Source organism: Hemicordylus capensis, chromosome 3, assembly GCF_027244095.1.
Source record: "Hemicordylus capensis ecotype Gifberg chromosome 3, rHemCap1.1.pri, whole genome shotgun sequence".
Lineage (NCBI taxonomy): Eukaryota > Metazoa > Chordata > Lepidosauria > Squamata > Cordylidae > Hemicordylus > Hemicordylus capensis.
This window is the reverse complement of record NC_069659.1, coordinates 24,972,793-24,986,131: the sequence shown is the minus strand read 5'-3', so window position 1 is coordinate 24,986,131 and position 13,339 is coordinate 24,972,793. Positions and strand designations below refer to the sequence as shown.

Below are 13,339 nucleotides of genomic sequence, written 5' to 3'. Positions count from 1 at the left end.
ATGATTCTCTGAAGAAACCAACACATTATGAATTTGGAGAAAAGTCCAGATAGGCTAGCATGAAGAGCCTAAAGAACACATTTGAAAAGGCCATCAATTGCGGGGAAAGTAAAAGCTAGGGAGAACAAAATGCAATGCAGTTTCCATCTTCATAAGTTGATGCATGTACTAAATAATAACTCCAAATGTACTAAATGATAAGTTTTAGGATGTATCAAATTTTGCATTTGGTTTTCAGTTTCACAGGATTCTTCTTATTCACACAAGAAGCAGAAACTGTACTTTTACAGTTAAGTTGAAGAAGAACCTGCATTATGAATTTACTTTGGTTGGAGATTTCTCTGCAAACAGTCCAAGGTCTTTAGCACAACCATCATTGCCGAAAGTCTTGCACACAAAAAGAATACAATTTTGTTTTATCAAAACTTACATATTTATATCTAATATTCAGCAGTATGTGGTGGTAGAGTGAACCAAGAATTCAGACTGTTGGGGAAAGGCAGATTTTCAGTGCTCACAACACAACATACTCCCTGCAAGCAAAACATAAAACCACTGCAAAATCAAACCTATCAGAAATAAGTCTTTTAGCTCAGCCTGCTCCTTGCTGTATTAGTTTTCTGTTTGCAGGGAGTTCCTTCCCAAGCGGGGAGTAGCAGTAGGAGAGAGGGCACGCCCTCAGCTCTTGCCTGTGGGCTTCCCAGAGGCGTCTGGTGGGCCACTGTGTGAAACAGAAGGCTGGACTAGATAGGCCTTGGGTCTGATCCAGCAGGCCTGTTCTTATGTTCTAAGCAGGCCTTTTCTTATGTTCTTATGTTCTAGAACAGGGGAACCTTAAAAAAAAAAAGACACTCCCCACCCCGCTTCTGCTACACATATAGACAAGGATACAAACGGGGCATAAAAGGAGCAAACAGCTAAGCAATTCAACAAAACATGGCAATACACAAGTGTTAGCCACAACACACCTTTTGGCACAGCGGGAAATGACTTGACCAGCAAGCCAGAGGTTACCGGTTTGAATCTCCACTGGTATGTTTCCCAGACTATGTTTCCCAGACTATGGGAAACACCTACTGTAGATCGGGCAGCAGTGATATAGGAAGATGCTGAAAGGCATAATCTCTCACTGCATGGGAGGAGGCAATGGTAAACCCCTCCTGTACTCTACTAAAGAAAACCACATGGCTCTGTGGTTGCCAGGAGTAGACACTGACTCGATGGCACACTTTACCTTTAGTCTTCCACCAGTGGAACATGATACCAACATACACAAGAAAAAACATTTTTCAATAGTTTGTTGTGTATCTGCTTCACAACACATCTGTTGGACATTCATCCACAGCATCCCACCAGAGGGCTGATGCTGGGGTCTGCTTTGTGCTTTTCTTTAGACTGTGGGCCCTTTTGGGACAAGGGACCCTTTTCTTCATCGCCCTTTTAATACTGGATAACCTGCTCCTCTGGTGGATTTTTCCCCCTTCTTCTGCTGCTGCCACACATATAATTCATTTATTTGATTATTTATTGGGGGAAATACAAACTATGAATATAACCTCTTCAAATTATGAAATGAAAAATGTATACACATGCTCATACTTTTTTTTCTTAAAGCTATGCTCAATATCTGTGATTATTTTGAACTCCCTGCAACCATACACTGATTTTATTGAAATTTGTTGACATCCGCTATCTTGTAGGCCTTTGGCCCAAAGGCAACACTGTCATGTTATTGTTGTTCTTGTTGTTTTAAATGCTAACTTACCATATTAAACAAAAAGATTAACCCCATTAAAAAAACAACCCATTTTTAAACCTCCTGAAAATGGCACATATTTACAGTCCAAGGTTTCCCAACATCCCTGCCCTCTTCTAAAGAGTACAACCTCTGGACCTATTAAACATCTAACTAGATCAGGCCTGCTCAACTCCCCCCCCCCCCCGATGTTTTTGGCTACAACTCCCATGATCCCTAGCCACAGTGGCCAATAACCAGGGATTATGGGAGTTGTAGGCCCACATCTGCAGAAAGGCCGAAGCTGAGCAGCCCTGAACTAGATCAAAGTCTATACTTCTCCACAGAACAATTTCCAGGGATTCCCTCTCTCCCTTTGCAATATGTTATGATTATTTGCTTTTTAAACGTGTTATTGTAACAGGGGAAAACAAAAAGTTCTTTTAAAAATGGTCTTTATATGGCACAAGTTACCTTTAAGACAAATACTGACTAGACATTGAAAGAATGGAGAGACGACAAGCATTTCAGAGACATGAGACTATGCTGTCCATAAACAACATATCTTCATATTTATAGGTATCCCAAAAAGATGGTTTGGTTTCACTAATTCAGTGGATGGATATTAGGATATTTGGTTTGTTCTATCAGCCATGCCACAATGGTGGATGGTATACAAATATGATTACTGCCCAGGGACTTGTTTGTATGGAGCGATATATAAATGTACTAATTAATTAATTGATTGATTAATGCAAATATTTATATACCACTTTCCAACAAAATTCCCAAGCAGTTTACATAGATATAAATCAATAAAATGGCTCCATGTCCCCCAAAGGGCTCACAATCTAAAAAAGAAATGTAAGATAGACAACAGCAACAGCCACTGGAGGGATACTGTGCTGGGGACGGATAGGGCCAGTAGCTCTCCCCCAGCTCAATAAAGAGAATCTCAACTTTTAAAAAGGAGCCTCTTTGCTCTTTTAGCATATTTAAGGTCCCAGGCATTTTCTGTATGTATGAACATGCATTTGTTCATGAATGGGGAGTAAGAAATGACCATGGCAGTCTTATTTTCTTACAGAAGAAAAGCTGAAGGGGAACACTGTCAGTGAAGTCTCTATTAACTCAATACTTGCGTGAAACCTACAGTAAAACTCACAATGCAAAATGAGTCTCCTGTGCCAAGCCTAGGTTTTACACACTCCGTTTGCCTTGACAGCAATAAATTAGCCATTTAAACTGTGCGATATTTCACATAGACTCTGCTACCATTCTGTCCACATCTTATACAAACAGACATTGCTGACAGGCAATTCACATTCTTGCCTGCCTTGCAAAGGAAGCAACAAAAGATGGTCTGTTGAGCATATTGAAATGGCTCATCTCACCTTAAAATTTACTGTTTTGGAACCAGCTGTTCTGAAAGAGAAGTAAACAGCTATGATTTCCTGTTGCCAGGGTATCCTGTGGTCTGAGAGTTGCATTTACTGGAATGCAGCTCTAGAAACTGGCTTTTCAAAAATTTCTCTTCATTGTGGATCGTGTGCCAACATCTCTCTTTATTATGGCAAGAGATGGAAAAGTACCAGAACAAATTCTAGTAGGTGCTCAAGTCATTGTTCACCAGCCCCACATGAATGTACATCTTCATTTCTACTTATGCCACGATGACGGAACTGCTGGGAACCGCTCAATAAATGCCAACAAACCAGCTTTTGCGGGGAATCATTCACACAAATATTCCCAGAAAGACAGTAAAATAAAAACACTAGCCCTTCAAACCTGCAGGTCAGCAAGTACAAAAAAATCAACTGTAATTGCCAGTGAAAACACATATTTGATTCAAGCACAGCACCCTCCCCTCCGCAAAGTCTCTTGTGGGAGAGAAAGAACTACCAATGAAAAGAAAAAAGAGCAACAAGGAAATTAATTCCAGCAACTAAGGACTTGGTTTTGTGAAAAACCAGGGCCATTTCTGAGTTTGCCAAGAGCTCCAACCACACAAATAAAACGACGTCTTGGCACAATCCAAAATTATCACTGACACGTTGTCCTATGCCACAATTCCTCTAGAAATCTCTTCTCTCTTCTCTTCTAAAGAAGCTGCTACACATGAAAATCCAACCTATCACACTTTCCTCTCTGCATGGCTGGAAAGAAGAGGAAATATTTCATTAGTGACCTGGTGCAGAGCATCTGCGCCCCTAGTTCTCCCTGTCTCCCTCCCCCTTCAGGCTCATTTCGTCCGTCCCCCCCGCTGGCTCGTTTGCCCTCTGCGGCCACCTGGCCTGGCCGCCGCTTGCCCTTCAGTGGCCGCATCCTTCCAACCGCTGCCGCTTACCCTCCACCGGCTGGCTGCCGCTTACCCCTCCACCATCGGTTTCCCCCCTGGCTGGCTGCTGCCATTTTCTCCCCCGTCCCCGTGGCTAAGCGGCAGCTGCTTGCAAACTCTTGCGAGAGCTGCCACACGTGGAATTAGCCATGGGTATGTCTTAGAGAAATAAATATATAGAAGATTGTATTTGTTCCTCAGCCTCACTTTAAGAGAAATTATTTTCACTACGGGTCCTCCTAGGAACATAGAAATCTGGCTTGTACTGAGTCATACCATTGGTCCATCGAGTTCAGTACTGCCTACACAGACTGGCAGCGGCTCTCCAAAATTACAGGCATGAGTCTCTCTCAGCCCTACTGGGAGATGCCAGGGATTAAACCTGGGACCTTCTGTTCTTCCACTGAGCTATGGCCCCATCCATCTTACAGTGCTCACCTGTTGTCTCCCATCCAAATGCAAAGCAAGGCAAACCCTGCTTAGCAAAGTGGAACATTCATGGATGCTACCACAAGACCAGCTCTTTTGGCTAACTATCTAATCAACAGGCTAGTGAACCAAGCAAACTTGGGTTCCTTTCTAACATAGCAGAATGGAAGTGTCTGTTGCATGCCAAGGTATGCTTCCTAAACTGCTCAAGTACAATGAGGCTCCCTCCCATACCAGGGTTGCCCTTCCCAAGAGCCGAAGCAACAATGGCTTGGGAAATAGCTAAGTTTTGGGCTCCTCCCATGTCCTGGATCTTCTGACCACAGCTGAAGAGGGACACAACAGTAGCTCTCATTCCACTAAGGAAATATCTGGAAGTGCTCCCGAAAACAGTAGATAATTAATTGAATACTGACCACTACAATCAGTAATAGCACATTCCATATGAAGAAAAGAATAACTGCTTATTAGAACCTACAACCATCCAAACATAATGATCATAATTTCAGAAAAGTTTAACTTGTGTGCTCCATGGAAAGGAGTCTCTATGGATATTCTGTCCTAATAATTTCTCGGAGGAACAATTAGATGTTTGTGAGTTTCATGAAGAAGTGCAAACAAGCAACTGAAAAATGGGTGGCACATTCATATGGAAGAATTATACCATCTCAACAAGTGAATCAGGGGCATAGTGAGACCCTCGGGGGCCAGGAGACAAAATCTGGGCAGGGGGGCCCCTGATCGCACATGCAAAGCACACATGCCTCAGTGCCCTAAGCCACATACACCCTGTGTCTGACATCAGACTCAAGGGACAGGGCAACCAACATCTCCCCGCCACTACTCCTACCTCTTCCTTGGCCGCCCCTGACATCGCTGCTGCCCCTGCCCCACTGCCGCTTCTTATCTTGGCCTCCAGGGGGTGAGCCTAGTGGGGCAAGCCACCACCCTCTTGTGGCGGCGACATCCATGGGCATGGATGTCCAAAGTTGAACTGCGCAGGTGTGCAATTCATCTAGAGAGGCCCACCAGCTACAGCACCTGCTGCCACCACAGGGGGTAGCCTGACTTGCTCAGCTCACCACCACCCCAGAGGCCAACAGATAAGAAATAGCGGCAGGGTAGGGGCGGCAGCAGGGCAGGGGAGAAGCGGCCTGCTTAGTGGCCCCTTCAGGGCCCCCTGACCCTCTGGGCCCAGGGACATTGTCTCTGTTTGTCTAATGGACGCTAGGCCCATGAAGTGCATCTTTAAATTTTCCTTTTGACTCAGCAGAAAAATGCAAAAAAGAGACTGAACAAAGCATGTGGGAAGAGAAGATTGACAGAAGAAGAAAGATATGCTGGATAAAGGCAGATTCTTTTTGATAAACAACTGACCATTCTAAAGCAATGAGAGGGACAGGACAGGAAATCACACACACACACACACACACACACACACACACACACACACACACACTAGGTCACTTCCTCTTTCTGGACAGGGTGTAAGCTAGAAGTAGGAAAAGAGACTGTAAAGAAATGCTTGAGTGCTCAGAAAGAACAGAAAGAGTGTGGAAGGGAAAGGGATGGGAGCACTACACATGTTTATGGCATATGACCATCAATTTTAAATATTACTGTGTTCACTCTTTGTTGTTGTTGTTGTTGGTAGGTAGTTTGCACACCGGAGGTAATATTTTAGCAGGACCTTTACAATATTTTGCTGTAGCTAAAAGATCATGATGTTTTTCGAATGGCTATGCTTCCTATCTAAATCTAAACACTGGCCAAATTGACTCCAATTCTAGTACCATTTGCTCAGATTAATAATCCTACGATTGTCAGTGCAAAAAATCTACAGAGTTAATCGTCTTTTCATAAAATAATCAGCTAAAATGCAATAAGTGCTGAGTTAACCTAAATGATTAACATGTGTTAATTAACTCACTCAGCATCCAACGCCAACAGCTTACTGGAGAAGCCATCACTTATTTCAGGAAGAAGTTGCATCATCCTGCTGGAATGTCACAAAATCTGGAACGCTGTTTTGTTTTGTTTTGTACGAATCTGATTTTCCATCATTTCTGCCCAGCGTACTCCATCCTAAAAGCGATAACAAATTCTTTCCACCCTCCTTATTCATTTAAGAAAATCTTACCTTCTCTTTGTTTAAATTATTATCGCTGTTAAGATTTGGCCACACAGCCAGATACTATTTTTCTCATGACCTCTTAAATTTGATCTTTATTTTTTCCCCTCAAAGAGGCTCATGGAATGTATAGACTCGGATTCTCTTTTTACACTATGTGCATGACCATTTGGTCCTGGGCTAAATTCCATATATTTCTGTAACATGTGACCACTGTAGGCTTCCAGCTTATGGCTGCCAACCTATGGCAGGTCGGATCCTGTAGCAACCCCCTAAAACATCCTAATGCATTTATACTATGTTTTTAACAGAGATTCAAACATGAACAGGAAAGCTGGTCTTGTGGTAGCAAGCATGACATCCCCTTAGCCAAGCAGGGTCCACCCTGGTTGCATATGAATGGGAGACTAGACATGTGAGCACTGTAAGATATTCCCCTCAAGGAATGGAGCTGCCCTTGGAGAAAAGAAGGCCCTCCCTGGCTTCTCCAAGATAGGAGATAGAAAGATTCCTGCCTGCAATCTTGGAGAAGCCACTGCCAATCTGTGAAGATAATACTGAGCTAGATAGACCAATGGTCTGACTCAGTATATGGCAGCTTCCTATGTTGCTATGTTCCTAACTGGGATACTTGTATGTGGTCAACATACTAGCTATAGTAGTGCCATAACAGACAAAAGTCTATGATTCAAGTATTGTGCCATCAGATTAAAGTATTGTGCACAATACTTGAATCTGATGTTTGTTTCCTTCTCAGACAGAAGGATTTGGGCTTGGACAAAGCACATGACATGAACACTCCTGCGGTGTTTTTGGTTAGTCCATTCCTTGATCCAGGCCAGCTTTTGAATGAGGCTTTAGTTACTTGTATTCCAGTCCTGGAGTAGAGGCGGGGCTAACAAACAGCCAGCAGCAAGAACACTGAAAAGCAGTCCGCACTTGCCTCTCTGTACATAATGAGCCCTTTCTCACGATCAGTGAGAAAGGGCTCCGATCTGCAGGGAAGGAAGCCTTAAAATGCATACCTCCAAGGCAGACAATCGAGGGCGCCTTCCTGGGTGGGGGGATCATCCGCCCAGATGATTGCTGGCTACTGCCTGAAGCGTGGAGGGTTGGGATGCATCTTTCCAGCCCCCAGAACTTTATAATGCACTGCGCGAAAGAACGGTGCATTATTGGGATCTTACCAGCACTGGCCAGGAGGCTACTTGCATGTAGGTGCTGTGCAGAGCTGTGTGGCACCAACACACGAGCACTAAGCCCGGTTTCAGGGCACCCTCATACCCCAAATCGGGGCTAAGCGGTGGGCTCCCTAAGTGGGTTCGCTGCCACACCTCAGTGGCTCTCAGCAGTTCACATGCACCAGCAAAACTGGGCTGGGCTGCCTTAGCCTGGTTTTGCCTGTGTGGGTGAATAGCCCCAGCATCTATTTCATTAAATTATTAATATTCCTAATTCCACTCCACTGCCTTGTCCTTGCATACCATAACTATTTGCTCTGGATTCTACAACTCCCTCCAAGAGCATCATCGTGCATCATATAGTTCCCAGATGTCTGGAAGAAGGGCTGTAATTATTTTTTGTGGCTGACACTCTGTGCAGTGTTAAGCTAGCATCTGGGTCCCACTGGGATGTCTGCATAACTTGAAAGGCAGTCCTGACTGTGTTTCCCAACAGGGAAGTTGCACAATGACTTAAAACAGTGCCCGTGCAGTTGCACAGCACTGCTTCCATTGTTTCCAATGGAACTATTTCAAATTTGTCAATGGAAGTAGCACTGTGAAACTGCATGGACACCATTTTAAATTGCTGCACAACCTCCCTGTTGTGTAATACTGTTGGGTCTGCCTTTCAAGTTGCACAGCAGCCTCAGCACGCCCCTAACACTGACGCCTCTAACATTAAAAGAGACTATTGCGGGGAGACATGATAGAGGTCTATAAAATCATGCATGGTGTGGAGAAAGTGGATAGGGAGAAATTCTTCTCCCTCTCACATAACACTAGAACCAGGGGTCATCCCATGAAATTGATTGCCAGGAAATCTAGGACCAACAAACGGAAGTACTTTTTCACACAACGCATAATCCACTTGTGGAATTATCTGCCACCAGATGTGGTGACAGCCAACAACCTGGATGGCTTTAAGAGGGGTTTGGATAACTTCATGGAGGAGAAGTCTATCAATGGCTACTAGTTGGATATAGGGCCTATAACCCTATAGGCCACCTCCAGCCTCAAAGGCAGGATGCCTCTGAGTACTAGTTGCAGGGGAGTAACAGCAGGAGAGAGGGCATGCCCTCAACTCCTGCCTGTGGCTTCCAGCGGCATCTGGTGGGCCACTGTGTGAAACAGGATGCTGGACTAGATGGGTCTTGGGCCTGATCCAGCAGGGGTGTTCTTATGTTCTTAATATTGCACAGAATATGGGCCATTCTTCTTTGAAATTGAAAGCATTTGCACTCTCTCTCTCTTCAGCTAACAAGGCTATTGTTAGCAAGTGCTAACTTTGGTGCAAATATGAGCCTTAACCATGATTAAGAGTGGTGGGGAGGAGGGTAAGGTAGATGTATGTGGGATGGGGGTACTTACATGCACTTAGCCATAATGGCAATCTGTGAGGCCTTTATGGCAACTTTTTGCCTATATAAATATAATGATCACATAAGGTTGTAAGATTTTCTTCTCCTATTCTAATCACACATGTTGCAAAACCTTTTAAAAAATCTAACAGAATTTATGTTGATATGATCCTATATCTGCAATTTAAATTAACTGTGCATAGAGTATCTTGGAGATAAAACAGAAAACAGATTTCTTGAACAAAGGCTAAAAGCTTTTAAGAATAAAAACTACTCTAAAAAAGTCTGTTTCTATTTCAAATAGCTTTCAATACAAAATGATGATAATTGCATACTAATAATAAAATAAAATAAAGTAGTAGTAGTAGTAGTAGTAATAGTAGTAGAAGAAGAGCCTTTTTCTTCCATGTCAGAAAAAGAAAGATAACTTGCCACTAAAAACACAATTGTCTCCTTTGGCAAGAATCTGCTGCTGGCAAATTAAGAGTGAGCTAAAAGGCAATGAATTTTATAGAAGGAAAAACAGATGCATTATAAATACATAGCACAAGAGACAACACAACACAACTTTTGGTTGGGGTGTGTGTGTGTGTCATAATTATTAGGAGTCCTTAACCAACACTCTTTCATTTCAGGGAAAGCGAAGTATAAACCATCCATGAAAATATATCCATAATTCCTTGGCCCTAAAGCAAGAGAGAAAAGAGAATCTGAAAATATGTAGAAGGCTTGTTTAATTTTTATAACTTGGACCAATGCGTTTCACGCTTTCTAGCTCTGTTTCAAGGGTCTTTTTATTTTACAACTTTTTCCCAAGAAAGCTGGATTTGACCCCACACATTTTCTGTCTCTGCAAGAACAAACATTATTGGCCCAGAAGTTTCAAATTTTTACTATCCACTTGCTCACCACACACCCAAGTCAGTAAAATTGTTGCATATCAATTGCCCCTGAAACAAATCAACAAATTAACAAGATTCCCATTTACCAAATGTGTGACGCCCTCGTATTATTATTTATTAAATTTCTATATCACCCAACTGACGAATGTTTACTATCAGGAATGCTTACATCAAGAAAGAAACAATCACCTTTAATATCAAATCTAAAATGATAATACAAATGAAAAAACTAACAAACATAAAAAACCTAACAACAATAGAACAACCATTAAAGCCGATAAAACCAATAAAGAGCCAGCAGGAACAAATATAAACAACACAATTACAGGCCCCATGCCTGACAAAATAGGCTTTAGCCTGGTGCCTGAATGTATATAAAGAGATTGCCAAGCAGGTCGCCCTAAGAAGGACATTCCACAGGTGGAGGACCACTACCGAAATGGCTCTCACCCTGGCCGCCACTTGTCACACCACTGTAGGTGGCATCACCAAAAGAAGAGCCTCCAAAGATTTCTCAAAAGCAGGCTACATAACTTTGGCCCTCCTCCAGTTGATGGACTACAACTCCCATAATCCCTGACTATATTGACCACTGTGGCTGGAGATGATAGGGACTGTAGTTCAAAAAAAGTTGGGAGGGTCGAGGTTATGCAGCCTTGCCTTAAAGGATAGGTAGGAACATATTGGAGCAGATGCTCCTTCAGGCAGACTGGTCCTAAGCAGTTTAGGCTTTAAAAGTCATCACCACACTTTGAATTGGGCCCAGAAACTGACTGGCAATCAGTCCTCTTCTCATATATATGTGCATACAGAGTGAGGGTGTGTGTGTGCATGTGTGTGTGTGAGAGTGTGTAAGCGCACATACAGACACAAAACAGAGCACTTTTTGATTGGGGCTCAAGAAAGTTTGAGAAGCAGCGTTTTTGTATAACATGTACAACACAGACATTTATGTCATTTCCGTGGCCCGTGTTGAATGTCAGCCACAGAATTCAGGCTCCACAGAGATTTGGATAACTTAACTGGCTTATCAAGAGGAGGCTCTTAACCTACCCTGTTGCAAGGCTTCTCCAAGTCCAAAGGAAGGGTGGTGGGGAGAGAACCTGGAGACAAGGATATACTTAAGACAACAGTGCACAGTTAATTTAGTGTGCCTGACTATTAAAATACACTGTTAGTTTAATAATGCCTGCTATTGTGAGCTTTGTCATATTTATTTATTTAGAAAGTTTTCCATCCAGTGTTCAATAAAATATTCTTAAGGCAGAGAGCATCAATTTAATCTAACACAACAAGAACAAATCATATCATTTCAACAAGCAACAGCAAACAGTAATTGCCTGCTAGTCAGCAGTTGAAAGTGGATAAACAAAAATGATTTCCATTCCAAGGTCTGCCAAAATGGGCCAAGAGCTTGGATCTGGTGGAATGCTTGTGCAGATGGTTTCAAAACCTTAGAGCTCTCTCAGAAAAGGTCCTTGTGGCCATTCACACCATAATTTCACAGTAAGTGGTTTGTCTGAGGCAAGGAATTCCATGTATCCTAGTCCTTGGCCATGAAGGTAAAATTTCCAGCACCTTCAGCTTGCCTTGGAAACAAATTGGCAGTCAATAGAGCTCATGGAGAAATAGTGTTATATATTCTCCAACACAAGTACCAGTAATCAGCCTGGTTGCTGCGTTCTGTACTAGCTGAAGTTTTTGAATGGTTTCCACAGGGAGCCCCATGCACAGTGCACACAGCAGTGTTTCTTGAGTGGAAAATGCATTTGTACCATGGGGAGAAGAACTGGTTTTGCGGTAGCATGAACTGTCCCCTTTGCGAAGCAAGATCTCTCATCGTTTACATTTGGATGGGTTACTACATGTGAGCACTGTAAAATAGTCCCCTTAGGGGATGGGGATGTAGCTGAGTGGTAGAACATCTGCTTACAAGCAGAAGGTCCCAGGTTCATTCTCAGCACAATTTCCAAGCTTTGCCACTTTGTCCTCGCCCACAGTTATTTCAGATGTAGACATAACTTGTATCTTCTAGTCAAAGACTACTATTACTGTGAATATTTATATACTATTTCTCAACAACAGTGATCAAAGTGGTTTTCACAGAAAAGTAATAAAGGATATGGTTCACAATCTAAAAGGAAATATAAGGTAGACATCATCAACTGCCACCGGAGGGCTACTGTCCTGGGGTTGGATAGGGACAGTTGCTCTCCCTTGGCGAAATATAAGAAAACCACCCATTTAAAAGATGGCACTTGGCTCATTTAGCAGAGAATGACATATCATGGGCACTTGCCACAATATACCAACATTTTCAAGGTTGATTTAGAAATCACTTCCTCAGCTCCTGTCCCCAAAGACCTCCACTTTATCTGATGATGATCTTTATCATCTGGGACTTATGGACAGAAGACTCTTGAGAAATTCCACCATGACTTCAAGGATCCACCCAACCATCAACCTGAGCCTAGGCCAGTCAATGCAGTGTGTTCACCTTCTTGATACCACAGTACAACTATGTGACTGCCATACATGCATCACCCTGTACTGTTCACCTACCTACCACTATACATATCTACATCCTTTCAGCTTCCACCGAGAACACATCACACAATCCATCATCATTAGCTATGTTCTAGCAAACTGGACACCTGAAGAATGTACACCAGGAATCCCTAAAATTACCCACCCAATGAAGTGACTGGCAAAGCCAGTGTAGTCATACCCAAGAATAACTTATAACAGAAGAAACAAGTCATTCAGGTAAGAACTCACCCTCCTACTTTCCATATGACCACCATCTTGGATTAGAATGCATGATACCATCCAAGCCGTTCAGGTGTCCCTATGTGGCACAACATCTGTACCAAATTTTGTGTGAATTGGTGCAGGAATTGTGAAGTTGTTGGGGTAAGACACACATGCACAGCAAGGTGATCTCATAAGGGTACTTTCCATGTGGAAAGTAGGCAAAAAACAAATTTCCACCTACAACTCACAGCTAAAACCACTTCAATGTATCAACAACCTACAGTCCACCCTGGACAATGACACTTCCACTTCACAGACCATGGGAGGTCTGTCCTTGATTACAAGCAGCCTCCTCAACCTGGAACAGCAACTAAACAACAGGCTTCATGACAGACCCACAAACACAGGAGCTGGACCTTGCAACAAACCCAGACACATCCACTCAGTCCTCATATCCACTCAGGCAAAA

The 13,339-nt window shown here is 42.9% G+C and overlaps 1 protein-coding gene across 4 annotated transcripts in view; it reads right to left on the bottom strand.

Annotated features, from left to right (window-relative positions):
- ARHGAP42 (Rho GTPase activating protein 42) overlaps positions 1-13,339 on the bottom strand; it is a 254,291-nt gene that overhangs the window by 94,859 nt on the left and 146,093 nt on the right. Inside the window, exon 1 of one of the 4 annotated variants that reach the window (XM_053309903.1) lies at positions 1,766-1,863. The exons of the other annotated variants lie outside the window; for them this stretch is intronic. Within the exon in view, the coding sequence (XP_053165878.1) occupies positions 1,766-1,792 (27 nt within the window). The 5' untranslated portion in view covers positions 1,793-1,863. Of the gene's footprint in view, positions 1-1,765; positions 1,864-13,339 lie in introns of those variants that run through there. 4 annotated transcript variants of the gene reach the window in all.